Source organism: Bufo bufo, chromosome 4, assembly GCF_905171765.1.
Source record: "Bufo bufo chromosome 4, aBufBuf1.1, whole genome shotgun sequence".
Taxonomy (NCBI): domain Eukaryota; kingdom Metazoa; phylum Chordata; class Amphibia; order Anura; family Bufonidae; genus Bufo; species Bufo bufo.
The window spans coordinates 178236713-178262366 of NC_053392.1; the positions used below are offsets into that span (position 1 = coordinate 178236713).

The 25654-nt window shown below is 42.5% G+C and overlaps 1 protein-coding gene across 2 annotated transcripts in view; it reads left to right on the forward strand.

The window, feature by feature from the left end:
• Positions 1-23460, forward strand: part of KCNAB1 (potassium voltage-gated channel subfamily A member regulatory beta subunit 1) — a 393898-nt gene extending 370438 nt beyond the window's left edge. For both annotated transcript variants that reach the window (XM_040428136.1, XM_040428137.1), the window contains exons 9-14: positions 7734-7819; positions 10763-10883; positions 16337-16431; positions 18332-18452; positions 19585-19673; positions 22436-23460. In XM_040428136.1, coding sequence (XP_040284070.1) covers positions 7734-7819; positions 10763-10883; positions 16337-16431; positions 18332-18452; positions 19585-19673; positions 22436-22525 — 602 coding nt within the window. In that variant the 3' untranslated portion in view covers positions 22526-23460. The remainder of the gene's footprint in view (positions 1-7733; positions 7820-10762; positions 10884-16336; positions 16432-18331; positions 18453-19584; positions 19674-22435) is intronic.
• The last annotated feature ends 2194 nt before the right edge of the window (positions 23461-25654 follow it).

Genomic DNA, 25654 nt, shown 5'->3' on the forward strand with positions numbered 1-25654 from the left:
TGACAGCTACAAATCCCTGCTCTCACAAGGGCATCTCACCCTCTCTGGCTGCCTGGCTGGACTGCTGACAGCTCCTGTGTTATTCTGCCGAAAATCAGCGAGGCACGTGTGGAGATCAGGAAGCCAAGAGCAGTGGGATCTAACACACCTTGTACAGTGCTCAGCATACTTCTGAACAAACAGACGCACTACATTATAACACAATGTATTATATATGAACACGTAATTCATAAATAGCCTTATTGGATCTTGCTTTTTTTTAAAAAAAATATGTGCTGCAACAAACCAAAAAAGATTTTCAATAAAAACAAAAAATCTAAAAAGGAACACTTTTTAAAATGATATATAGTTACTTTGACTCATTTATTGTGTCATTCTCCCCAATTGTCTGGGGTCCTCCAAAATAAGGGGAGGCCTCGTGGCCACTTGCTGACTGCTCAGGTATCACATCAAGGCAGAGAGCATCCATGCAAATAGCACACCATTTGAGGCAGAACTCCGTCTAGCATTGTTTTGGGGGTACTCCACCATTTTTAGAGGAATTTATTCATCACGTGAAGGCAGTCATTTCTCACTTTCCCCCTAAAAAGAAGTGTACATGTTCACAAGTATATGGGAAATAAATGAGGCCTTCTACTAAGACCCAAACAAACTGTCTTCTTGGCAGCTTCCAGATTCTGTGTGATGAAAGCCTGAACACGACCCGTAAGATAAAGAGCTGCGTGCAGGAAACTAGTCACTCTTCTTAATCTTCTTTGCCACTTCTGCTTACATTTGCTTCTTTGATGTTGGCAATTATAAATTCATAAGAATGAAGCTGCCCATCTGATGGTTTCAACACAAGTAGTTGGCTCTGTGCCTTATGGGCAAGAATGACACCACGCCCGCTCCAGTCAGAAGACTTTTATATCTGCAAATAATAGAAAAAATATATATCTGTTGCTGCAATATACAGTATAATATTTTCTCATAAAAATTGATTCATGCAGAGTATTTAAACATAAAATCAAATTCATAGGGGTGTACCATTTCATGTATTCTCCTATTATCCATCCCTGTGTCATGTATGTTGGTATAAGATATACTGAAAAGATATACTAAAAGTAGCAAAATTGGTTGTAAATAGTTTTATGTATACAACTGCCAATACAATAGTTAATGTAAAGCACCATCTTTGATTAGCAATGGCTGTAAAGTTTGCAAGGGCAAAATCTAGTCTGAAATAGTAAGTGTCCATGATATGTTATAGTTGTCAGACCACTTGTGTGTTCATATGTTAACGAGCTCTAAGGGTATATTAATTAAATCATGATATGATTTTTTTTAGCAGGTGATTGCTGGCAGTTTTTAGAAACAAATGGATATATAATATAATAAAAATATGTAGATGTAAAATGACTTTTCTGGGCCTTTTCCCTGACCCTTCAACTGATCTTAAAGAGAACCTGTCACCGGGATTTTGTGTATAGAGCTGAGGATATGGGTTGCTAGATGGCCGCTAGCACATCCGCAATATCCAGTCCCCATAGCTCTATGTGCTTTTATTGTGTAAAAAAAAATGATTTTATACACATGCAAATTAACCTGAGAGGAGTCCTGTATGTGAGATGAGTCAGGGATTAATCTCAGGTTAATTTGCATATGTATCAAATTGTTCGTTTTTACACAATAAAAGCACACAGAGCTATGGGGACTGGGTATTGCGGATGTGCTAGCGGCCATCTAGCAGCCCATGTCCTCAGCTCTGTACACAAAATCCCGGTGACAGGTTCCCTTTAAGTAATCATATCTTGCCTGCAGAAAAAAGTTTCCAATATGCTTACCGTCTAGAAGTTGCGTGGATCGGCCACTTTGGAACCCTCTCTTCAGAAATCCTATGTAACATCCTTCAGGTGTCTGCACAACACTTCTGAAGCCCAGGAGGGGAGAGATGCTGTGGATGGGGTCAGAACTATTTGTCACCCTTTCACATGTGCAGAGTTTGCACGTTCACCAGGGAGGCGAATAGTGTTGGCCCCATCCAGGGCCGTGGAAGTGATGTATCTGTCCATAGATCAGACCCCAGGAATTCTGATGGACGTGACGTTGGCACACTGTATATGTAGGATTTCTGAAGAGAGCCACTTCGCAACACTGGGTCCCAGAGTGGAAGAGCAACTTTAAGATAGAAAGTGGATATAAAAGCAATCATTTATATATGGGGTTATCCCATCATAATGATCACTGTTAAATCTGTTAATGATTTGACAGTGATCATTTTTGTAAATATACTTTATTAACAAATTCCCACCGATTAGGATAAAATTCATCCCCACTTACCTTATTGTTGTGACTCGGTCTCCCCTGGTTACGACCACCACTCTTCTGCAAAATCCCGATGGTCGCGCTTGCCCAGAAGAGTCCTTCTTTTCTCCCGGCCGGGCCACTCGCTGTCCTGAGCGCGCACGCTGCCGCGCATGCACGACGGTGACTTCTTCCCGGCCAGAATAGTACAGAGCTGCGAACGCGCACGCCAGCTCTGTACTATACTGGCCAGAAATAAGTCACATGGCGCATGCGCAGCGGCGTGCGCGTTCAGTCCAGTGCGCGGCCCGGCCGGGAGAAGACTTCAATCAAGATGAAGCCCGCCCCCAGCCAGAATCCAGGAAGTGAACGCGCGGTGGCAGCAGGTAACTATAAAAACGCAAAGTGGGATAACCCCTTTAACTCTTCTTAACGAAATTAATATTGGAGAGAACGATAATGAGATATCCTCTAAATCTGCATGTACAATGAAACAATGGCAAACAAAACTCTCAAATGGCCATTAATCTTTTGTTTTTTAAGTTTTAGTACAGCTATATTACATGTACTCATCTAACATAAGTCATATATTTAATATTATTATTAAAGACCAGCTGATTTATTATGGAATTTAGAAATTTCACTCAGCTGTTCTGAGGTTATTTTAGGACATGGAATGCGAAGAACATGTTCCCATGATCCTGTAGTGTTTCAATTGGAAATGGAGGAACTCGTGTATTGTTCTTGCACACGGCCCCGTTCTGGTGATACTCTCTCCTACGTGACTAGTGGTGTCAGGAATGTACACAGATGTTAGCTTCCAGTCTTAAAAGAGAAACTGTTGAGAAGTTTCTAATCTTATCAGTTGTTTATAGGTGTGAAAATTGTTTCCTCTTAAGAGCCTATTAGACCACCCGATTATCAGTAAATTATCTGGAACACGCCTTCCTAAGAACGCTTGTCCCCGATGATTGTCTCGTATAATCGATCAGATGATGAATGAGAAGAAGCTTGTTCACTGGTTGATCGGCAGCTTTCATCAGGACGAAAGATGCCCGATTATCGGCAGCACATGCTACTGATAATTAAAAGAACAGAATAATGGAGGAACGAACCGTACCTCCAGCATTCTGTTTGCATTGGCCTGTATTATCAGGCCAGTGCAGATGAGCGCCCATGTTTTATCATCCATCGGCGCTCATACTACCTGTTCGCCAGGCAGTGTAATACCACCATTAGTAACTGCAGCAGCTTCCAAAAATGAACAGTACATGAAAGAGGGTGGTTGAGTGGGGAAACGATTGCAAACCACAACAGTTGAACAGAAGATTTTACTTGTCTTTTTCTCACAATATTGGCACGACAACTCTTGAAGGTTACAGCCCCTTAGATATGGCACAGTATACACAGTGGTTGCAGTTCAGTCCAGGTGGTGCTATATGCTTGAACATTATTACATTTCATAACCGGAACAGTCTTCAGCATACAATTATACTCTGACAAGTCATGGTGAGCTTCACAGGGACCTCAGGCCAGGTTTATCTTCGGACAGATCTCTGGAACACAGTCCTAACAGTCTTTCATACACAAATACTCTGATTGTAGTAAGACCCGATGTTAACTTCAGAGGCCGGTAGTACTGGGGCACAATACAGTATACAATTGTATATACAGTACATGGAAGCAGCAAGATGATATAAGTGAACGTGTTCTTAAACGTATGAGTTTTAACCCCTTATATAAAGACAGTTTGAACAGACAGCTCAGAAGTTAAATTGAGGATTTCATCCCCTTTCTTATCTCTTGCAGATTTATTGCGATTTAGGTTTTTGTCTATTTATCGTTTGTACAGGAGAGTTGTTTGTCTATAGTTAGACCTTTTACATGGGTCAATGCCCAGGCAATTATCAGGAATAATCCAAATGTTCCCAGTAATTGCCTGATCATTTACATGCAGCAATCATCTCCCATATATGCGGACCAGTGATCACTGCTGCGATTGTTCATCCCCATACAGATTGTTTGCTGGCACACATCCCTGTTAACACAGATTGATGTGCTTCCAGCAAATGATGATTTTAGAGGGTGTCTATGTGCTTTTGCTTGTTCATCAGCAGACTGGTTGCTGTAATTATTGGGAATAACCATTTGTACGAACGCTCATCCACGATAACTGCCCACACTATCAGCCCATGTAAAATGGCCTTTACTCAGAGTGTTCTTTTGGAGACTGACAGAATCAACGGATTCGCTGTCCAAGCCTACCTGTGCAAACCTGACAGTTTATAGTATCATAAATCTCTAAGCAGTGCTAAAGGGGTTTAGCTTTCTATAGAGACCTTTTTTTAATTGAAAATCAGTGTAGCCTGATTCACGCGTCAGTGTTTCACGTACGGTGCTGTTCCTGTTCTCCAAGGACAGCACACGTCCTCATACATTTTAATGTGTGTATTCACACATCAGTGTTTTAGTACGGTCCGTGGGTCTGTGTTTTTAGCACGGATGCATGCTGTATTTTGTCAGTTCACAGATCCATCAAGCCCATTATAGTTTACGGGTCCGTGAAAACCACGGCTGCAACACAGATGCCATTATGTGCCCCATAATCTTTCTTATTTCCATAAAATGCAAAAAAAAACGGATTATATAAATATATACTTCATAACACCTTCCCTAATATCATTCCCACCCCCATCCTAAGTGTCAAGAAATGTTATCAATCATGGACTGAATAGTGCAGAAATCCCTTTGTAACAATACTGCCCTCTAGTGTTCAAATGAATAACAACCTATGTTGTTTTTTTTTCATTCTAATTACACTGAACAAAAATATAAACGCAAAACTTTCGGTTTTGCTCCCATTTTGCATGACTGTGTAAAGACCTTCTATCACTAGGGAAAAGATTGCATAGGGCAGCATGGTGGCTCAGTGGTTAGCACTGGTGCCTTGCAGCGCTGGGGTCCTAGTTTTGAATCTGACCAAGGACATCATCTGCATGGAGTTTGCGTGGGTTTCCTCCCACACTCCAAAGACATACTGATAGGGAACCTAGATTGTGAGCCCCATTGGGGACAGTGCAATGTCAAAGTCTGTAAAGCGCCGCAGAAGGGGCCGCATGTCTATAGTTCTCTTGTCTATCCTTCATTTTTTGCATCATCAACACATCAAATGAAAATGGTCATTTTTTCTTCTCCCAAAAACAGCTCCACTTTTGACCATAGGCTATGGGCCAGATTTATCATTAGCTCAGGTCAGAATAATGGAGTGAAAAAGTCCCAAAAAAGTCCCAAACGCTAAAACTGCGCACAAATTTGCGACTTTTTTCTGCTCTGCACTATGCTCGCCAGTTTTCTGAAAGTGGGCGTGTTTTCTTATGTAAATGAATCTCTAGACAGATTTACTATTGGGACTATTTAAAAAAGTCGCAAAAAAGTCGCAAAAAAGTCCCAATTTCACTCCAGTGAGGACCATGCTTATCTTATGAGACTTTTTAATAGAACATGCGACTTTTTCATAAAAACGTGCGACTTTTTCGTAAAGATGTGCGACTTTTGTAAAGCTGCTTACTGACAAATAAACTGCTACCGTCAAACCACATTTATTACAGTCTTAAAGGGCCGATCATAAATCTGACTTGGCTAAAACTGACTTTAGCCATATGTGAAAGTGGAGTGAGCTGTCAGTCATGATAAATCTGGCCCATAGTTTTTTCTAATCTAACACAAGGCGCTTAAGTGACACTTGAATAGATCGCATTTGCTGCAGAACAAGCAAAGCCAAGCTTGCTTCTAAACCTCACAATGACTGATTATTTTTAATTATAACATATTGATAATCCCTGATATTGAAACATCATATTCATAATGTGTGCATGTCATGCGAGGCACCAAAATCCTTTTTAGACCTTTTTAGAGTTTTTTGTATCGGTGGAAGAGCCCACAGTACTGTGAGAAGTATTTACCCTATGAGACCTGCATTGCAACACCCCGGCTTCTGCAACCAGTCTGCATAAATGAACGTATTTCTCTGCAGGAAAATCAATCGTTTCCTCTACCCTGTAGTTGCTGACTTGGCAATTATAGTGAACTGAGCAAAAATATAAACGCAACACTTTCGGTTTTGCTCCCATTTTGCATGAGCTGAACTCAAAGATCTGAAACATTTTCTACCATCACAAAAGACCCATTACTCACACGACCGTATGTCTTTTTCAGTGTTTTGCGGGCCATTTTTCACGGATCCGTTGTTCCGTTTTTTTGTTCTCGTTGTGTTTCCGTTTCTGTTCCGTTTTTCCGTATACAGTAATTACATAGAAAAAATTGGGCTGGTCATAACATTTTCAATAGATGGTTCCGCAAAAACGGAACGGATACGGAAGACATACGGATGCATTTCCGTATCTGTTCAATTTTTTTTGCGGACCCATTGGGCCAGATTTATCACTGCTCTGACAGCTCACTCCACTTTAACATATGGCTAAAGTCAGTTTTAGCCAAGTCAGATTTATGATCGGCCCTTTAAGACTGTAATAAATGTGGTTTGACGGTAGCAGTTTATCCGTCAGTAAGCAGCTTTACAAAAGTCGCACATCTTTGCGAAAAAGTCGCACGTTTTTATGAAAAAGTCGCATGTTCTATTAAAAAGTCTCATAAGATAAGCATGGTCCTCACTGGAGTGAAATTGGGACTTTTTTGCGACTTTTTTAAATAGTCCCAATAGTAAATCTGTCTAGAGATTCATTTACATAAGAAAACACGCCCACTTTCAGAAAACTGGCGAGCATAGTGCAGAGCAGAAAAAAGTCGCAAATTTGTGCGCAGTTTTAGCGTTTGGGACTTTTTTGGGACTTTTTCACTCCATTATTCTGACCTGAGCTAATGATAAATCTGGCCCATTGACTTGAATGGAGCTGTGGAACGTGATTTGCGGGCAATAATAGGACATGTTCTATCTTTCAACGGAACGGAAATCCGGAAACGGAATGCATACGGAGTACATTTGATTTTTTTTTTGCGGAACCATTGAAATGAATAGTTCCGTATACGGACGGTATACGGAACACAAAAAACGGTCCGTATACGGAACGTAAAAAACGTTCGTGTGAACGAGCCCAAAATCTGTGTTAGTGAGCTCTTCTCCTTTGCCGAGATAATCCATCCCACCTCACAGGTGTGGCATATCAAGGTGCCGATTAGACAGCATGAATACTAGACAGGTGTGGGATATCAAGGTGCTGATTAGACAGCATGAATATTGGACAGGTGTGGCATATCGAAGTGCTGATTAGACAGCACTTTCTGGCCACACCAGAAGGGATGTCATTACTCAACCAAACGGTGATGTTTTCTTCCCAGGTCTTCCCATCCATGGTTATAATGGTTCTCTCTACTCATAGTGTGATCTGTTTCATATTACCCTACATTGTAACTATTTTTCCTTTGTCACTTAGAAATTGTCAGAGCAATGTCCTACGTAATTAACCAAGGGATGGCCATGTACTGGGGGACGTCACGCTGGAGCGCCATGGAGATTATGGTACAGTATACACATACAGTGTGATTACTGTAAAACATATCCTCAATGTGAAAGAGTTTGACCACTAGAAACAGGATCTAAACTAGAGCGGTTATGACTACCAATATGTGATAAAATGTTGGCACTAATATTTGGAAAAAAGTGACAAAACATATGGTAATAACGACTATAGTGGTACAAAAGGTGTCATTTTTATTGGTTATTATTGTATCTACACAGAAGCAGTAGGTTAACACGGTTCACGGGGTCCTAGTGAGGGGTGCCCAAAATGTCACTCTGCTCCAAATCAGGAGACCAGTTCTTTGAATAATTTCTGAAAGTTGGGAGGTGCAGAGAGAACTGAGTTTTCCGTTATACCTCTGGTGGCAGCTTAATTATATGGATGTTTTACTTTAGGACTATCTTGGACTATTATGGAACTGATTTTCAGTCGTGGAATTTTTCTGCCACGTATGAAGGCACCCCTGTCTGCAGTAATAAAGTACTATGGCAGACAAAGAGTCCATATCATAATTTTTTTTTAATACTGCCCCTCGTATTTAAAGCTGCACTGAAATATCGGAGTCCTCTCCATTATGTGAGCAGGGCACAACAGTCCGGACTGTGTATTTCAGCGTTGCTTTCAGTGCTGACAGCGGGGGAATGGGGGAGGTAGAAAATAAAGAATGTCTATCTGGGCTCCTTATGTGAAGCACTACTCATGTATTACTGCAGATAATAGTCTTAAATAGTGGTGACGGCCTTCCTTTAGGGTCCATTCACACGTCCACAAAATGGGTCCCTATCCGTTCCGCAATTTTGCGGAACGGGTGCAGCCCCATTCATTTTCAATGGTGCCAGAATGTGCTGTCCGCATCCGCATTTGCGGATCCGCACTTCCGCATCCGAGCTTCCGTTTCCGCCAAAAAATAGAACATGTCCTATTCTTGTCTGCAATTGAGGACAAGATTAGGCATTTTATATTACAGTGCCCGCGATGTGCGGTCCGAAAATTGCGGAATGCACATTGCCAGTGTCCGTGTTCGCAATTTGCGGATCCGCAGAACACTTACGGACGTGTGAATGGACCCTTGAAGGAACCATAAATTCTACAGTATACCACAGATATCCAGCAGATGTAGGGAGTCTTCGAGGAAATGCTCCCTGGGAAAGTATGCAAATGAGCTCTCCTTTAGAAGGAAGAAAACTGTCTCTCTAGTAGCTAAATACAGGAAGCTAACCTCTAAGTTGATATCCAGCCCATAAAACACTTTGAGAAGTCTCTGGTGTGGCTATCCCTAGTCAAAGGTCTTCAATCGATCAGAAGATGTTGACTTACAGAGTTTCTTTATTCTGGAAGAGAGAAAATTTCCATACAACATGCCCACAAAATTCTTAAAGGGAGTCTCAGCATAAAGTTCACTGGTGAACCAGGCACCACGCCTGGACTTGCTTTACTGTATGTAATGATACCTTCATTTAGAGATCTGTTGCTTTATTCTAGAGAGAAAGTACTTTATATTCATATTCAAATGAGCAATTAAGTGCCCTCAGGACGGGCCCGAGCTATTCTGCTGCTCCCGCTTCCACTGCCTGCCCCTCCCTTTACTTCTTGATTGATAGGGTCAGCCAAGCTGATGCAGGCAGTTAAAGGATGGAACCGAGTATGTGCGTCCACCTCATTGAGGTAGAGGAATTAGAAGAAGAGCAAACAGCAGGTGGCGCTATACAGATAGATTTCATTGAATAACTCAGAGGCTATACTAAATTTTTAATTACATGCAATTACAAAAGTATTCAGAGCCAGAGCCAGTATTTTTTGGGACACTTTCTTTAACTGCTCATTTGCATATGGATTAAAAGTACTTTTTTCTCCAGAATGAAGCTACAGATTGCTAGGTGAAAGGTATCATTACATTCACCTGGGCTCGTCCTACAAGGCATTGTTTGTGGTTCAGCAATAACTTTCATGGAGACAGCCTCCCTTTAAAGGAATCTATAGGGAGGAAAGACGGGAAGCAAGTATAATGCACAAACATTTGGTTATTGTGTCCAAATCAAAGTTGTTCCTTCAAAATAACAGCAATGGGAGACTGTTTGCAAATGATATTATAAATGATAATATTTATAACTTGGATTTTTTTTTGTATTTAATAAAATGTATCTTATGATCGCTTCTATAGTACATTGTACTAATTTATGTAGTACAGTGTATTATATTGTGAGTAGGATACTGACAGGTGCAGCCATTCACTGCAGGCAGACCTGGGGCCTTCATTAGGCCCCCCGTTGCTATAATAAGACATCAGAACCCTGCAGTGCAGATGCCTGAGAGAGCATCTTCCCTCTAAACTATTTAGCTGCTGTGGTCGCTATTGACTGCAGCATCTAAAAGGTTAACCAGCCCAGATCAGCGCTTCTGGTGATCTGGGCCATTAGTGCAGGAGCCCAGCTCTCATGTGACAGCTAAGGCCCGATGGTGACCGCTGGCAATCATTTGATTTAAAGGGGCTTTCCCATCTCAGGATTGCCCCCCCACTCCCTATGCATCTCTCGAGTTGTGGAAACAGTGTAGTAGTGTGGTTTCTGTGGTTCTAACCACCTCTGACTGCAGCACCTTGGCAGAGAGGGGGTCAGAGGGAGGGCGGTATTCTGGATATGTGTGGGTACCAGAGGTAGGACATACATCTACTCGACACTTATGGCATATCCTCTGAATATGCCAGAAATGTTTGATGTGGGAATACCCTTTTAAGGGCAATTACGTTCTCACATGGGTGATAGGGGTGTGTACTTTAAATACTGTAATAACTTGGAAATCGTGTTATATGTTATAGGTAAAATATGGAAAATAGGCACATCTGGAAGAGAAGACATTTTCATCGCATAATGTGTCTTACGATGCAGTATATTTGTGGCTATATTGCTATGCATTGACTTTATTATACCTTGATATATTTGTAGGAAGCATACTCTGTAGCACGACAGTTCAATATGATCCCTCCAGTGTGTGAACAAGCAGAATATCATCTGTTCCAAAGAGAGAAGGTAGAAGTTCAGCTGCCTGAGCTGTACCACAAAATAGGTAAATCGCAGATTCCAATTTTTACTCAAATCTTGTATTTATTAAATTATAAGATGTACCCAGATTCATTCAGTACCATTTCCTAGAGGTACCAACTTCGTATTAAGTATAGCTAGTTTATATTACCGTATGTAATAGTTATGGTAAGATATAGGCTGTACATGACCTGAGAGGACTGCTGGTGTTAGTCCACTTGAGATGTAGATTATATCAGGCTGCTGTATGAGAACACGTTATGTAATATCACATGTACAGTAGCTATAGATTTCAGAAAAGCCAGGACCTCTATTCAAAATGATGAAGCAGCTGAGAGATGTGTAAAAATAATTACTTCTGTGTTCGTCATATAATACAAGGGATTATAAATATCTGAAGATGTAAATGGACCACTTGATGACACAGTGCGGAAATGCTTGTCCTTAGTGGACATTCTGCTGATCGCGTGGGCACAGCAAGCGTGGCGTGCCCATGTGACCAAGAGTGGATCAGTGGCTGTAAGTCACAGTCTCAGCCACGCTTCAGCGTAGAGAAAACGATCTCCAACATTTAACGCTTTGAATGTCACAGTCAACGCTTATCGCAGTCAGAGAGAGACTTTTGGATGGAGTCACAGGAAATTTCTGTGATTGGACTGAGGCCTTTAGCTACTATTGCAGAAAGCCCCTGAGGAGCCGGAGCAGAGGTTGGGAGTGGAGGTGACTCTGGGTATCACAATCTATCACAGAGGCCTCCCTTAGACCTTTGCTACTAGGGTCTATGCAGCAAAAGGAGGAAGCACCCTTTCCTCCCTGGGGGCAAAACCTGATTCTAGGGCTTCTGCCTGATGGTAGCTGGGGTGCCTGTGATGTTAGGTGCTTGTATGGGTGCAATGCATGGCATGTGGGGTGCAATGGCAGGCAATAGTACTCCTGTAATATTGGCTGTAGTGTCCACTGCGAGATACAGGGTTTTACTGATACGACTGGCCAAGTTGTGTCCAGGTGTGACGTCTGTCTTAACGGTGTCCCTCACAGCAGCAAGTTCTGAGTAGGTTTTAGTAGCAGGTTACCTCACTGACTCCAGTGCTCGGCCATACAAATGCTTTACTCTCCTTTATCTTCCTCGCTTTCTCGATTTCTATCCTTTTCTTTCTGTAGATCTTGCAGATGTTTGTTAGTCTTTGTACTGAACTCCAGTCTAGACTCCTGAAAGGTTAAAGGTGGGGCCAGCCCACACTAAACTCCCACAATGGCTGAGCCAGGATTGTTAACTGCAGTTGTGCCATGCCATCCCTACATACATATGCTGGATGCACTACATAACATGACAGGTTTTTCAGCCTGAATAGTATAGGATATTACATTGTAGTAGACAGAGTCTGTTGTGTGTCGTGGACAGTGAACTAGCAGAAACAGAGGTGTCTACAGACCTAGGTGGAGAAAACTAGCGTCCAAGTGTGTCCTGCTTAATTCAGAGCGAAAAAGAACTGTGAAGAGTCTGAGAGCTGGGCAGAAATCTACGAGCGGAAATCACATTACAGAGCAGGACCACAACCTGTGTACCAGCCCCAGAACAGAGCATACCTCCCAACTTTTAAAAAGGCCAAGGAGGGACATTATTTGCAATTCTTTTTATACTAAGCCATGGCTTTAACTCCACCCAATGCCTCCGAGTCCCCTGAGTGCCCCTACACAGTAGGGTCCCCTGAGTGCCCCCTTCACAAAAGTTATACCCCCTTAGTGCCCAAACACAGAATGCCCCCTTAGTGTCAACACAGATCAGTTATGCCCCTTTAGTGCCCACATACAGTAGTTATGTCCTCTTATTGCCTCTTCACAGTAGATTTTTCCCTTTAGTTCCCCCAATACAGTAGTTATGCCCCCTTGGTGCCCCCTTGACAGTAGTTATGCTCCCTTAGTGCCCCCACACAGTGGTTATGACCCCTTAGTGCACTCACATACAGTAGTTATGCCCCTTTGTGCCCCCATATACAGTAGATATGCCCCCACACATTATATATGTCCTCTTAGTGTCCCCACACAGTAATTGTGCCCCCTTAGTGCCCACACATATTATTTATCCCCCCTTAGTGCCACTTTCAAAGTAGTTATGTCCCCACACAGTAGTTATGCTTTCTTAGTGCCTCATTCACAGTAGTTGTGCCCCAGTAATGCCACCACCCAGTAGCATCTTTAGTGCCTCCATCTAGTAGTTATGCCACATTTTGCCCCCTTCATAGTGGTTATGCCCCTTTAGTTTCCCCATACAGTAGTTATACCCCTTTAGTGCCCCCACACAGTAGTTATACCCCATTAGTGACCCCTTTCACAGTAGTTAAGCCTCTGTAGCGCCTCCTTCACAGCAGGTATGCTCCCTTAGTGCCCCACACAGTGGTTATACCCCTTAGTGTCAACACAGATCTGTTATGCCCCTTTAGTGCCCACATACAGTAGTTATGTCCTCTTATTGCCTCCATGCAGTAGTAATGCCCCTTATTGCCTCTTCACAGTAGATTTTTCCCTTTAGTTCCCCCAATACAGTAGTTATGCCCCCTTGGTGCCCCCTTGACAGTAGTTATGCTCCCTTAGTGCCCGCACACACAGTAGATTTGCCCCCTAATTGCCCTCACACAGTAGATATGTCCCCTGATTAACCCCACACAGTAGAATGCCCCCTTACAGCAGTGAAGCCTGTATTGTAATAACATTTTTTAAAAAACACTCATCTAGTGCCATTCTCCTGATTAATGGAGCGCCTCTTGCTTTCCCCAACAGCAGTTGCTATGAAGTGACGTCATCGCACCTGCTGTGCTGATTACAACAGTGCACAGGTTGGAGAATTATCATCATTCCCTTGCCTGTGCACTTTATTATTCGGCCCTGCAGATGCAAAGATGCAATATATTGTATGTCACAGAGCTAGCACACAGTATCAGTTAACAGTATTTTGTAAGTACTATCTGAATACTTATCTATTGTGACATGAGAGCTACATTTCAAATAAGGCATCCAATCTTTAGCAGACACATAACTTTTCCCTTGAAAGGAACAGAAGGAAAACAAGACACAAGGCTGCCTAGTCAAGGAAGAAAATGGAAGCACAGAACAGGCTCACTTCCCCCTTTGTGTTTCAGTAGTAAATAAAGAAAGAAAGGGAAGGAAAACGTCACAATGATGGCAGGGTGCAGCATTTTGTGTTTGCTTGTTCAGCAACTTTCTCATTTGAGCACCTATTCCAGAAATTTCTCATATATCAGATTTCTTGTTCACTGCAATTGTGGTCAAACACTATGGATACCTGTGAAATAAGGGAAATTTCTAAAAGTTAGTGATTACGTTGAGTTCAAAAGTTGCACTAAGTTTCAGTCTGCAATTTTCATTCTCTATTCATGTTTAGACCCCCTGGTATTCAGTTTGCAACCTGCTCCTAGTTTCAGATTTTTCTCATGTAGCATGCCCCCTTCCCCAGTAATACATGCTGGATGTGAGGTCTGTATGCACAGGATGCTGCTGCCTTCACTAGCTCACATGTATCAGCAAAGCTTCATTCATGTGCAGATTTCTCTTTCTCTAGCCCATCTCTTCTCCATGTGCCCCTCTACCCTGCAGTATGTCATGTAACCTCTCTTCTCTGTGCAATCGTACACAGCCTATGTGATTATTTTTCCACCCCTTCAGACTGTCTTATGTTTGCTTTCCTCCCTATTGTTAAGGACAGGTGTATGAACAATAGTTGTGGAACTACTGTGCCAGGTAACTGGTTTCACATTGGGCCAAACTCTAAGGCCTCTTTCACATGGGCGAGTATTCCGCGCGGATGCGATGCGTGAGTTGAACGCATTGCACCCGCACTGAATCCTGACCAATTCATTTCTATGGGGCTGTGCACACGAGCGGTGATTTTCACATATCACTTGTGCGTTGCGTGAAAATCACAGCATGCTCCTCTTTGTGCGTTTTTCACGTAACGCAGGCCCCATAGAAATGAATGGGGTTGTGTGAAAATCGCAAGCATCCGCAAGCAAGTGCGGATACGGTGCGATTTTTACGCACGGTTGCTAAGTGACAATCGGGATGGGGACCCGATCATTATTATTTTCCCTTATAACATGGTTATAAGGGAAAATAATAGCATTCTTAATACAGAATGCATAGTAAAATAGGGATGGAGGGGTTAAAAAAAATAATAATTTTTTAACTCACCTTAATCCACTTGCTCGCGGAGTCGGCATCTCTTCTGTCTTCATCTTAGCTGTGTGGAGCAACAGGACCTGTGGTGACGTCACTCTGGTCATCACATGATCCATCACCATGGTAAAAGATCATGTGACGGACCATGTGATGACCGGAGTGACGTCACCACAGGTCCTTTTCCTGCACACAGCAAAAAAGAAGACAGAAGAGATGCCGGGCTGCGCGAGCAAGTGGATTAAGGTGAGTTTAATTATTTTGTTGTTTTTTTTTTAACCCCTCCAGCCCTATTTTAGTAAGCATTCTGTATTAAGAATGCTATTATTTTTCCTTATAACCATGTTATAAGGGAAAATAATACAATCTACACAACACCGATCCCAAGCCCGAACTTCTGTGAAGAAGTTCGGGTTTGGGTACCAAACATGAGCGATTTTTCTCACGTGAGTGCAAAACGCATTACAATGTTTTGCACTCGCGCGGAAAAATCGTGCATGTTCCCGCAACGCACCCGCACCTTTTCCCGCAAACGCCCGTGTGAAAGAGGCCTAAGGGTGTTATTCTGGCACTCCCCTGGTTTTCACCCTTTCACTCCTGTACAGGGATGTGGACTTTGCTATAGGGTTGTAACCGGACCACTACATCCTGGAATGGTCCCGGTATACTTGGCAGCTGACCCAAGCAGGTCAGAGACACTAATGCAAAGTGCCAGAGGGACAGACCAGGCGGAATACAGGTGAATCTAGGGCAAACATAGATACAAGCATGAGATAAGCCTAAAGCTCTGGCAGACAGAATGATCAGGAGCTGAGACAAACAGATTTCATGAACCAGACATACAGACTACAGGAACTCCTATAGACATAGCAGATACTGGACGGCAGTCACTACAGGACATGGTTCAGACACAGCGTGTACAGAACTCAAGAAACCTATAACAAACAGACACAGAATTCAGGGAATAAATTGCAGACTAACAAACCTATTAGACGAGCAGATGGACACACTCAGACAGTCAGGGAATGATTAACCATTGCAATACAGAACTAAGGAGAGATACAAGCACATAGTAGCAATTCACAACACAAGTAACCGACGCCAAGATACACGGAGCAGTGACTACATGAACCGCTGTTGAACACAACGTCCCAAATTCAAACCCATAAGCTGCCGACGCTGGCGTGCACAATACAATGGCAACAAGTGAAATAACATTGTAACACCTTTCTATGGCTCCTTCCACCTATCGTAAGACAGGACTTTTGAATGTTGTTTTTTTCACAGGAGTTGGTGCGATGACGTGGTCACCATTGGCCTGTGGGGTCATCTCTGGAAAATATGAAAATGGAGTCCCTGAAAGTGCGAGAGCATCATTAAAGGTAATGACGACATGCAAAACACAGTTCAGCATTATATACCTACTATACTAAGGATTAGCAACCTTCGGCACTTCAGTTGTTGTGAAACTACAACTCCCGGCATGCACATGCTGTTCTTGTAACTATCATAGAAGTGAAAGGAGGATTCTGAGAGTTGTAGGTTCAAAACAGGTGGAGTGCCGGAGGTTGCTGATCCCTGTACTATACCTTCTATTTTATTTTTGTATTTTCACTGCAACAAAAAAAAAAATCTTTTACATAAAGTTGCAGATTTTTGGGGTTTACATAGTTGTTTATTACACTTAGGCCTCTTGCACACGAATGTTGTGCACCCGTTCTGTGCATTGGGGACTGCAATTTTCCCGGGACGGATAGAGACCCAATAAACTTGCACTCCGTAGTGCTTCCGTGGGGTTCCGATCCGTGCTTCCGTTCTGCATCTCCGTGATTGCAGACCCATTCAAGTGAATGGGTCTGCATCCATGATGCGGAGTGCACACGGGCCGGTGCCCATGTATTGCGGACCCGCCGTATGCGGGCCGCAATACGGCCACAGGCACAGAACATTTGTGTGCAAGAGGCCTTACAGTAAGTTTTTTCCACTTAAATTCACTTAAATTACTTAAACTACTGTTTATCTGCCGAAGACAAAAAAAAAGTCAGTTAAAGGCCTCATGCACACGGCCGTTGTTTTGGTCCGCATCCGAGCCGCAGTTTTGGCGGCTCGGATGTGGACCCATTCACTTCAATGGGGCCGCAAAAGATTCGGACAGCACTCTGTGTGCTGTCCGCATCCGTTGCTCCGTTCCGTGGTCCGCAAAAAAAAATAACATGTCCTATTTTTGTCTGCGCTTTGCGGACGTTTATTTCACTGATGCCTTTCTGAGAAACGGGCGTTCAAAATGGACCCATTCAATTGTATGGGGGCAGTCTGTCAGTGAAAAACGGACAAGATAGAAAAAATTTTGACGTCCGTTTTTCACTGACAGTCAAAAAAACTGCTATGTGAACTCCATAGACTACCATTGGTCCTAAAACAGATGTGTGATGGCTGTTAAAAAAAAATGTACATCACATGTCCGTGTGCATGTAGCCTTACAAAATCACTTCAGCCTCTCAATCCTCAATGCTATTGTATTATTGTGGGGTTTTGAGGACATGTTTGATGGAATTATCTATTAAAGGGGTTGTCTCATCTTGCAAAGTTGCTTTCATTTTGTTCCTTCTAGCATAATAATAAACTTACCCTCTGCATGTAATTTTGGATAGGGCCTCTGTCTCTCCCTGTTCCTTCTTCTTCTTTCTCTTGTTCGTTGTCAGGGGTTATGACCACTGTTGCAGTACTGCAGTGGTAGCCGCGCTTGCTCACAGTCTTCTGTTCCTTGATCCGAGTTGTGGCGGCCGGAACCACGGAGGCGCGCATACTCGCGCATGCCCGCCATCTCCCACCTCTCTGTTGCTCCATAGAAACCAATTAAACAGCTCCTGGGCATCTTGGAGCAACCGCTCTTAGCATGGCCGGTTGTGAAGACCCTGTCGGATTCCCTCGCTGGCGACCCTAAAAATAGAAACAGCTGGTAGTTGTATCGGGAGCGTGCCCGTACAGGCAAGCACTGTGATGACATCAACGGTGCGCTGCTTGTACTGTCAATCAAATCATTGGTAACCGCCCCCAGAAGATTCAGGAAACAGAGTGCTGCCGCGGAGAACACAGATGGGACAACCCCTTTAAATGCATATATATTGTATTTATAATTTACTAATTCACGTTGTGGCTTTTGTAATATTTATACATGAAGCTGATATTTCTCTATCAACTATTAATTATAGTGAATACCATATTCAGGATTAATTCTCATGATTATGTTTCCACTCCTCCTGTGATGTCATGATCTATCAGTGTTACCAGTGGTTAAAGGACAAAATAGTCAGTGAAGAGGGGCGCAAACAGCAGTCTAAACTGAAGGATTTGGTACCTATTGCAGAACGTCTTGGATGCACTCTGCCACAGCTTGCCGTAGGTAAGAAAATATATGAGATACAATCGGCCGGTGAAGGGGGGATCCATAAAGAAAAACCCCCCAAAAAACCGATACTTCTCTGATAAATCCTCCGCACTCTCCTAGAGATTGGCTGCAGTGGTGACGTGTAGGAAGGCTAGGAACATGTTCACTCAACAAGGAGCAGAAAAAGAAAATCAAAAGCGTGCTGCTCTGCTATCTATAAAATTATTTATTAAAAACATACATAAAACGCTAAAAATAAAAGGCTAGCTACGTGTTGTTCTTGATTGTGTAGAAAGGCTAGGGATCACTGCACCAAAGTGAAGATCATAGGAAATACCAGTGCTGCGGTAGTGGCATGGCGGGGATCTATCACATGATGATAGATTCTTTTATTATTTTAGCACATTTCCTCCCTCTGGCCACATTTTTTACTATCTTGGAAACCCCTTTAAAGGGATTTTCCCGGCTCCTGATATTGAGGACTCAGGATAGGTCCAACACTCTGTAAACCCACAGACCAGCGGTTCCCTGCAGCCTCCAGTTCTGAAACTAACACTGTGAATGGAACAGAAAGCACAGCTCCATTCACAGTGTAGTGGCCATGCTGGGTAACTGCAGCTCAGCTACCATTCACTTCAATGGAAGCTGGGCTGCAGTAACCAAGAGAGCCATACAGCGCTCACATAGTCCAGTTCTCCAGGGAGTGACACACAGTGCCTACGTAGTACACACACATATAGACAAACTATCGCCACTCACCTTCTTGTTCCTAGACCAATGCTGCCCTCTGCTGTTAGCAACTGGTAAAAATAGTTATGTCGCATCTTTTTCCAAATCGCAGCCACATGATGTTCAGATAAAAAATAGAAGTGATCATAGGGTAAGGGATACTGGAAGTTTCCCTGGAAAACAATGTAAGGAGGAACTTTCAATTTTCAGATAATTACTAGCAGTTTAATGTTTTCATCAACCTTCATAAACTCTAAAATATATCTGTAATTATTGAGCCACTCCTAATATCTTTTGTACGACAGCCCAATGGACTGACAACACACAAGATATGTGGCCATAAGGAATGAAAAGATGTGGCCTTGTATTATTTTAGATCATATACATATGACAATGCTGTGATCCCCTTTTCTTCTAGCTTGGTGTCTGCGGAACGAGGGAGTGAGTTCGGTTTTGTTAGGAACATCCAATCCAGAGCAACTGATAGAAAACCTAGGAGCCATACAGGTAAGTACAGGGAGTGCAGAATTATTAGGCAAGTTGTATTTTTGAGGATTCATTTTATTATTGAACAACAACCATGTTCTCAATGAACCCAAAAAACTCATTAATATCAAAGCTGAATATTTTTGGAAGTAGTTTTTAGTTTGTTTTTAGTTTTAGCTATTTTAGGGGGATATCTGTGTGTGCAGGTGACTATTACTGTGCATAATTATTAGGCAACTTAACAAAAAACAAATATATACCCATTTCAATTATTTATTTTTACCAGTGAAACCAATATAACATCTCAACATTCACAAATATACATTTCTGACATTCAAAAACAAAACAAAAACAAATCAGTGACCAATATAGCCACCTTTCTTTGCAAGGACACTCAAAAGCCTGCCATCCATGGATTCTGTCAGTGTTTTGATCTGTTCACCATCAACATTGCGTGCAGCAGCAACCACAGCCTCCCAGACACTGTTCAGAGAGGTGTACTGTTTTCCCTCCTTGTAAATCTCACATTTGATGATGGACCACAGGTTCTCAATGGGGTTCAGATCAGGTGAACAAGGAGGCCATGTCATTAGATTTTCTTCTTTTATACCCTTTCTTGCCAGCCACGCTGTGGAGTACTTGGACGCGTGTGATGGAGCATTGTCCTGCATGAAAATCATGTTTTTCTTGAAGGATGCAGACTTCTTCCTGTACCACTGCTTGAAGAAGGTGTCTTCCAGAAACTGGCAGTAGGACTGGGAGTTGAGCTTGACTCCATCCTCAACCCGAAAAGGCCGCACAAGCTCATCTTTGATGATACCAGCCCAAACCAGTACTCCACCTCCACCTTGCTGGCGTCTGAGTCGGACTGGAGCTCTCTGCCCTTTACCAATCCAGCCACGGGCCCATCCATCTGGCCCATCAAGACTCACTCTCATTTTATCAGTCCATAAAACCTTAGAAAAATCAGTCTTGAGATATTTCTTGGCCCAGTCTTGACGTTTCAGCTTGTGTGTCTTGTTCAGTGGTGGTCGTCTTTCAGCCTTTCTTACCTTGGCCATGTCTCTGAGTATTGCACACCTTGTGCTTTTGGGCACTCCAGTGATGTTGCAGCTCTGAAATATGGCCAAACTGGTGGCAAGTGGCATCTTGGCAGCTGCACGCTTGACTTTTCTCAGTTCATGGGCAGTTATTTTGCGCCTTGGTTTTTCCACACGCTTCTTGCGACCCTGTTGACTATTTTGAATGAAACGCTTGATTGTTCAATGATCACGCTTCAGAAGCTTTGCAATTTTAAGAGTGCTGCATCCCTCTGCAAGATAACTTCATTAACCCTTCCTGTCAGATCTCCTCATTAACATATGATAAAGGGAGGAGGGGGAGCTGAGAAGCATAAATACACACAAGACAATATAGAGTTTGGCTGCCGTCCACCTCCCCACTGTCTCTGACACTTGTACCTATAGTTTGTTACAAGTATAAAAGTACCCAAAAGACGCTTGTGCCAACAGCTTTTAGGAGCTGTGACACCTAATAAGAGGAGCATGTGGAACATAAGACGCAGCTAGATAATAACTGTACAAAGAGTTGTTATGGCAATAGCACAATGGCCACAAGGGAAAGATGTAAAATGTTTCTTCAGCCTCTTGTAGTATTAATTGGATTGTCTATATACCCGTCACGGCGGGGAGTGGGGGAATTCCCCCACCGTGCGGTGTCAAAGGAAAAAGGGGATCAGCCTAGCCAAAAGGAGTGATAAGGGAGCAGGTTACCTCCTACCGCGTCCCTAATCCTCTCCCTGACTCCTCACCATATGAGCGGACCCCGATGGTGGGACGGCTCATACCCTGGATACCTAATATCCTGAGTCGCACTGGAAATCCCTCACCTAGGAGCAGGGGAGAGACTACCTGTTCATCCACAACACGGAGGAACAGGAGTCTCTAACTAAGGCCAGGCTGCAAGGAGGGGGAAACACATACAGCTAAAGGAGGTGGCAGGTAAGTGAAACACTTACCTGCCACAGACACACTGACTGGAACCCGTGCACAAGTGCTAGTGTCCACACCAACATTAAACGACACAGCACACACCACAAACCACACAGGAACCCAGGACACCCATAGCTGCAACCATGTCCCGGCAATCACCCAGAAGGCCGAGACACTTCCACCGCATGCTCTCACAGCAACACTTTGCCGCGGGCAACCGCAAGTGTGGCAACAGTGTCACAGCGTAAACCAAAGGACGTGACAATATTAGTAAGTTGAAGTTCTTTTTTTTTCCTAAAGGAGCAGTAAAGATTTTAGGATATCTTGTGTATACCCCAATCTGGTTAGCCAAATGATTCCAGACAGGAAACCTATCACACAGTAATGTGCTAATTAATCTAAGGATATATGGAGCATCGGCGAAACTCAATAGTAAATACAGCACCTACAGAAAATGTGCCAAAGTAAAAAATATACAGTATAAATCTTTATTAAAATAGCACATCAAGTACCGATGTCAGAAGGTATGCGTCAATAAAGTACAGCAAATAAATATGTATAAATATGCCACATATAAAGAAGGCTGCAGAAAATAAATGCATAGAGCAACATGCAATGAGAGAAACATATGGCAAAAAATGTACAATAGTAATAAAGTGCTACATGCTACCAGTACTGGGAATGGCCTACCCAGTGTACCTATCCAGACCAGGAAGACGCCAGCCTTACATTTTAGCAAGTCCTTTGCTGTGACTCTATAACATCTCTCCAATTCTGGTTCTTTCTGCACAGGTCCTTCCAAAGATGACGTCACATATTGTGAACGAGGTTGACAACATATTGGGAAACAAGCCATTTAGCAAAAAGGATTATAGATCGTAACCTACTGCATGAAGAGCAGTCTGCATGGTTATAATAGTGCCCTGTATATAGTACTGGACCACCTGTTTAATGGATTTCCCGGGATTCCTGCTCCAGTACTTGTCATGAGTGGGGATTGCCACCACTGAACCTAGAAGCACATAAGAAAAACTGTATATATTCTTTCTACCTGTTTCTTACCATTTAATTTCATGCCTACTGCTTATGCTGAGATATAATGAATGCCATTTTTAAATGGAAGTATGAATACAAAGACTTGGAAGGAAGAATTTATAGGAGAGACATGTAATATGCAATATGTTTTATTACAGCTGTGTTGTTCTATGGGGCGAGAAGGGAACTCGAGTCTGTATTATGCCCGGTAATGAGATCCGAAAACTATGCATCAGCCTCGGACATTACTACAGCTCTATTTAAGCTATCTATCTGTGTAAAGGTTGCAGAATGGCTCATATAAGAAATATCACTTGTGTCTATATGATAATGGAAGATGATGCCTTTACTGTAAAGAGAGCCGATTGATTTTCGGGGGCAAAGAGTGAAAAGTTTACTTAGAAAACAGTCAGATTTCTTCCTTCTTTTATATGATTTCATTAGAAATGAAGGCACTTTAAACATTAAAGACTCTGCACTGTTTTCATAAAAGTAGATTATTTTTTTCATGTACAAATCAAACAAAAATAATAAAATGTAAGAGGTAGTTTGGTTTAGAAAACTTCTTTTTAAATACACTATTAGGACATTATTTCCTTATTTGAGACCTCCATCAATAAGCTAGAGCGGAGATCCATTCCAAAAGTCTGTTTCTCAAGGATTGATTTAAAGACTGTCATGTTTTCATCCAAAAAAAAATCTATTTTAGCATATGTTACTGCTGCAACAGCATTATGCATAGAGCAATCTTTAGTTTCTTCACATACCACTGTTTTCCGTGAGTTTTTCACTTCGTTACGGCTGTTTAAACATTTACAATATGAGGACCTTCCCAAGATGGCTCCTCTGCCAGTTCTCTGAGGCCAAAACTGCTTTCTCTGACTTCCCATACACACTTGCTGTAGCCAGCAGCTCCTTGCCAGCCAATCAGATTGGATTGCTGAGAGACACGCCTCCTCACTCTGAAGCCTAATGCAGGCATGCAGTGTGAAGGACCGCCCCTCTGTCTTCTTAGCCGGAGACAGACAAGCCATAGCAACTGTCTTTCAAGGGAGCAGTGGAAAGGAGGACATTTATGAAAGCTGTTATTATAAGGTAATTACAGATCTTTTGACAATCATTGACAGACTAACTCAGGTATACATGCCTAGCGCTAATAAACTGGCAAATAAAAAAAATATTACAGTTATACTTTAAAAGGGCACCATGTAATGCTGCATTCTCCCTTGTGGTGGCGCTGCAGCGGAAGAGAACACTTATTGCCAAGTTCCCTTACAGCAGAGGAACGCCCTATATTCAGCTTATTTATGGGGGCGTTATTAAGCAAGAATAGTTAGTCAAAATTGGACATCCCCTTTCATTTAAAGGTTTCTAGGGTATAGGAATTTAGGCAAGGGCTACACGGCAACACTGGTTGCGCGACACCTGACGCAGCCATGATCACTGAGCAGCGGTGATCCCATAGAAATGAATTGGATCACCGTGGCAGTCGCAAGAAATCTAACACGGCTGGATTTCTTGCGAGTGCTGCGGTGATCCCATTCAGTTCTATGGGATCACCGTTGCTCAGCAATCCTGGCCGTGACAGGTGTCGCCATGTAGCCCTTGCCTTAGGAGTTCAAGAGATTAAGGCCACAAAATGCATGCCTTGTACATCTAAACCTTCGAGTGATATTTGGTTGGCCATGATTAAAATAATTTCAAATAACAAAATAGTTGAATGGAAATTAAAAGATAATTTTCTTGGGATTACTTACTTATATATTTTATGTACTTTGGAGCTTTTGAGTTAGACAGCATTTGCATGTGTAGCTTTTGTCATTTATATAGTTATAGTATATACTTTGTAGCAACCATGCTTTTCCATAAGCAGGATATTATTGTAAACTTTATAGGCAACCAAAGTTAAACAGAGCTGCAAACATATATATTTTTTTTATCTATATCTACCCATTGATAATTGATTTGCATGAAATTATTCTTAGTTACTTTTGTTGCTGTCAGGCATAAAAAAAGCAAAATTGTATGTGTAAACAAAAGTGTTCTCCTTGACGCCCTTCCACCTACTCAACTATAGTTCACCCCATCTTGATGAGCATAATTTCTGATGACTCTTACAGTATTGGGCAACCTTACTAAACCTGCTGCTGCATGTTAACCTCTGAACACCATTTTATAAATGACATATGCAAAGAGGTATCTCTCAAAGAAAAGAATAATCTCACCAAAAGAATAATCTCACCAAACTCTTGGAAGTGGCTCCCTATGAGCCAAAATCCAGCTTTCCAACAAGTCTTATCATTTGACAAGGGAATATAGCCAAGCCAGGTATCCATCCATATAGAGCCGTTTTGGGGGTGCTCTCCCCTCATTAGTATGGAGTAGGATTCTGTCTCGGTGTGATGCCTTGAATGCGTCTCAGGCAGGGTGCTGCCAATAAGTTTCCATACCATGGAGTACTTCCAGTAAGTCTCCATGCAGGACTGATGTCTTTAATGATATTCAGCACCCTGCCTAAGCCGCATTCAAGGAATTGCACCCAACCAGCCAGAATCCTACTCCGTACTGACAAGGGGCAAGCACCTCAAAACAGCTGTCTATGGATGGATATCTGGCTTGGCTATATTTCCTTGTCAAATCCTAAGGCTTGTTGGAAAGTCAGATCTTGGAGCCACTTCCAATAGGTGGTGCTGGCAAGATGGTTCTCTTCCTTTGGAAATACTCTTTGCATATTAGTTTCCCATGGAGCATTGCCAATATGTCTCCATACCATGGAGTACTCCCAGTAAGTATCCATACAGGATTTTTCTGTTTAAAGAGATATAGCACCATGCCCAAGACCATTTTTTTTAAAATTAGTTTTGAACAGTGCATACAGAAAGGAAAAAAAAGACAGGGTAAACCCCAACACCCACCTCCCACGGAATATGTACCGTTCTTACAAAAAATTTGACCATTACTTACTAAAAGGCAACA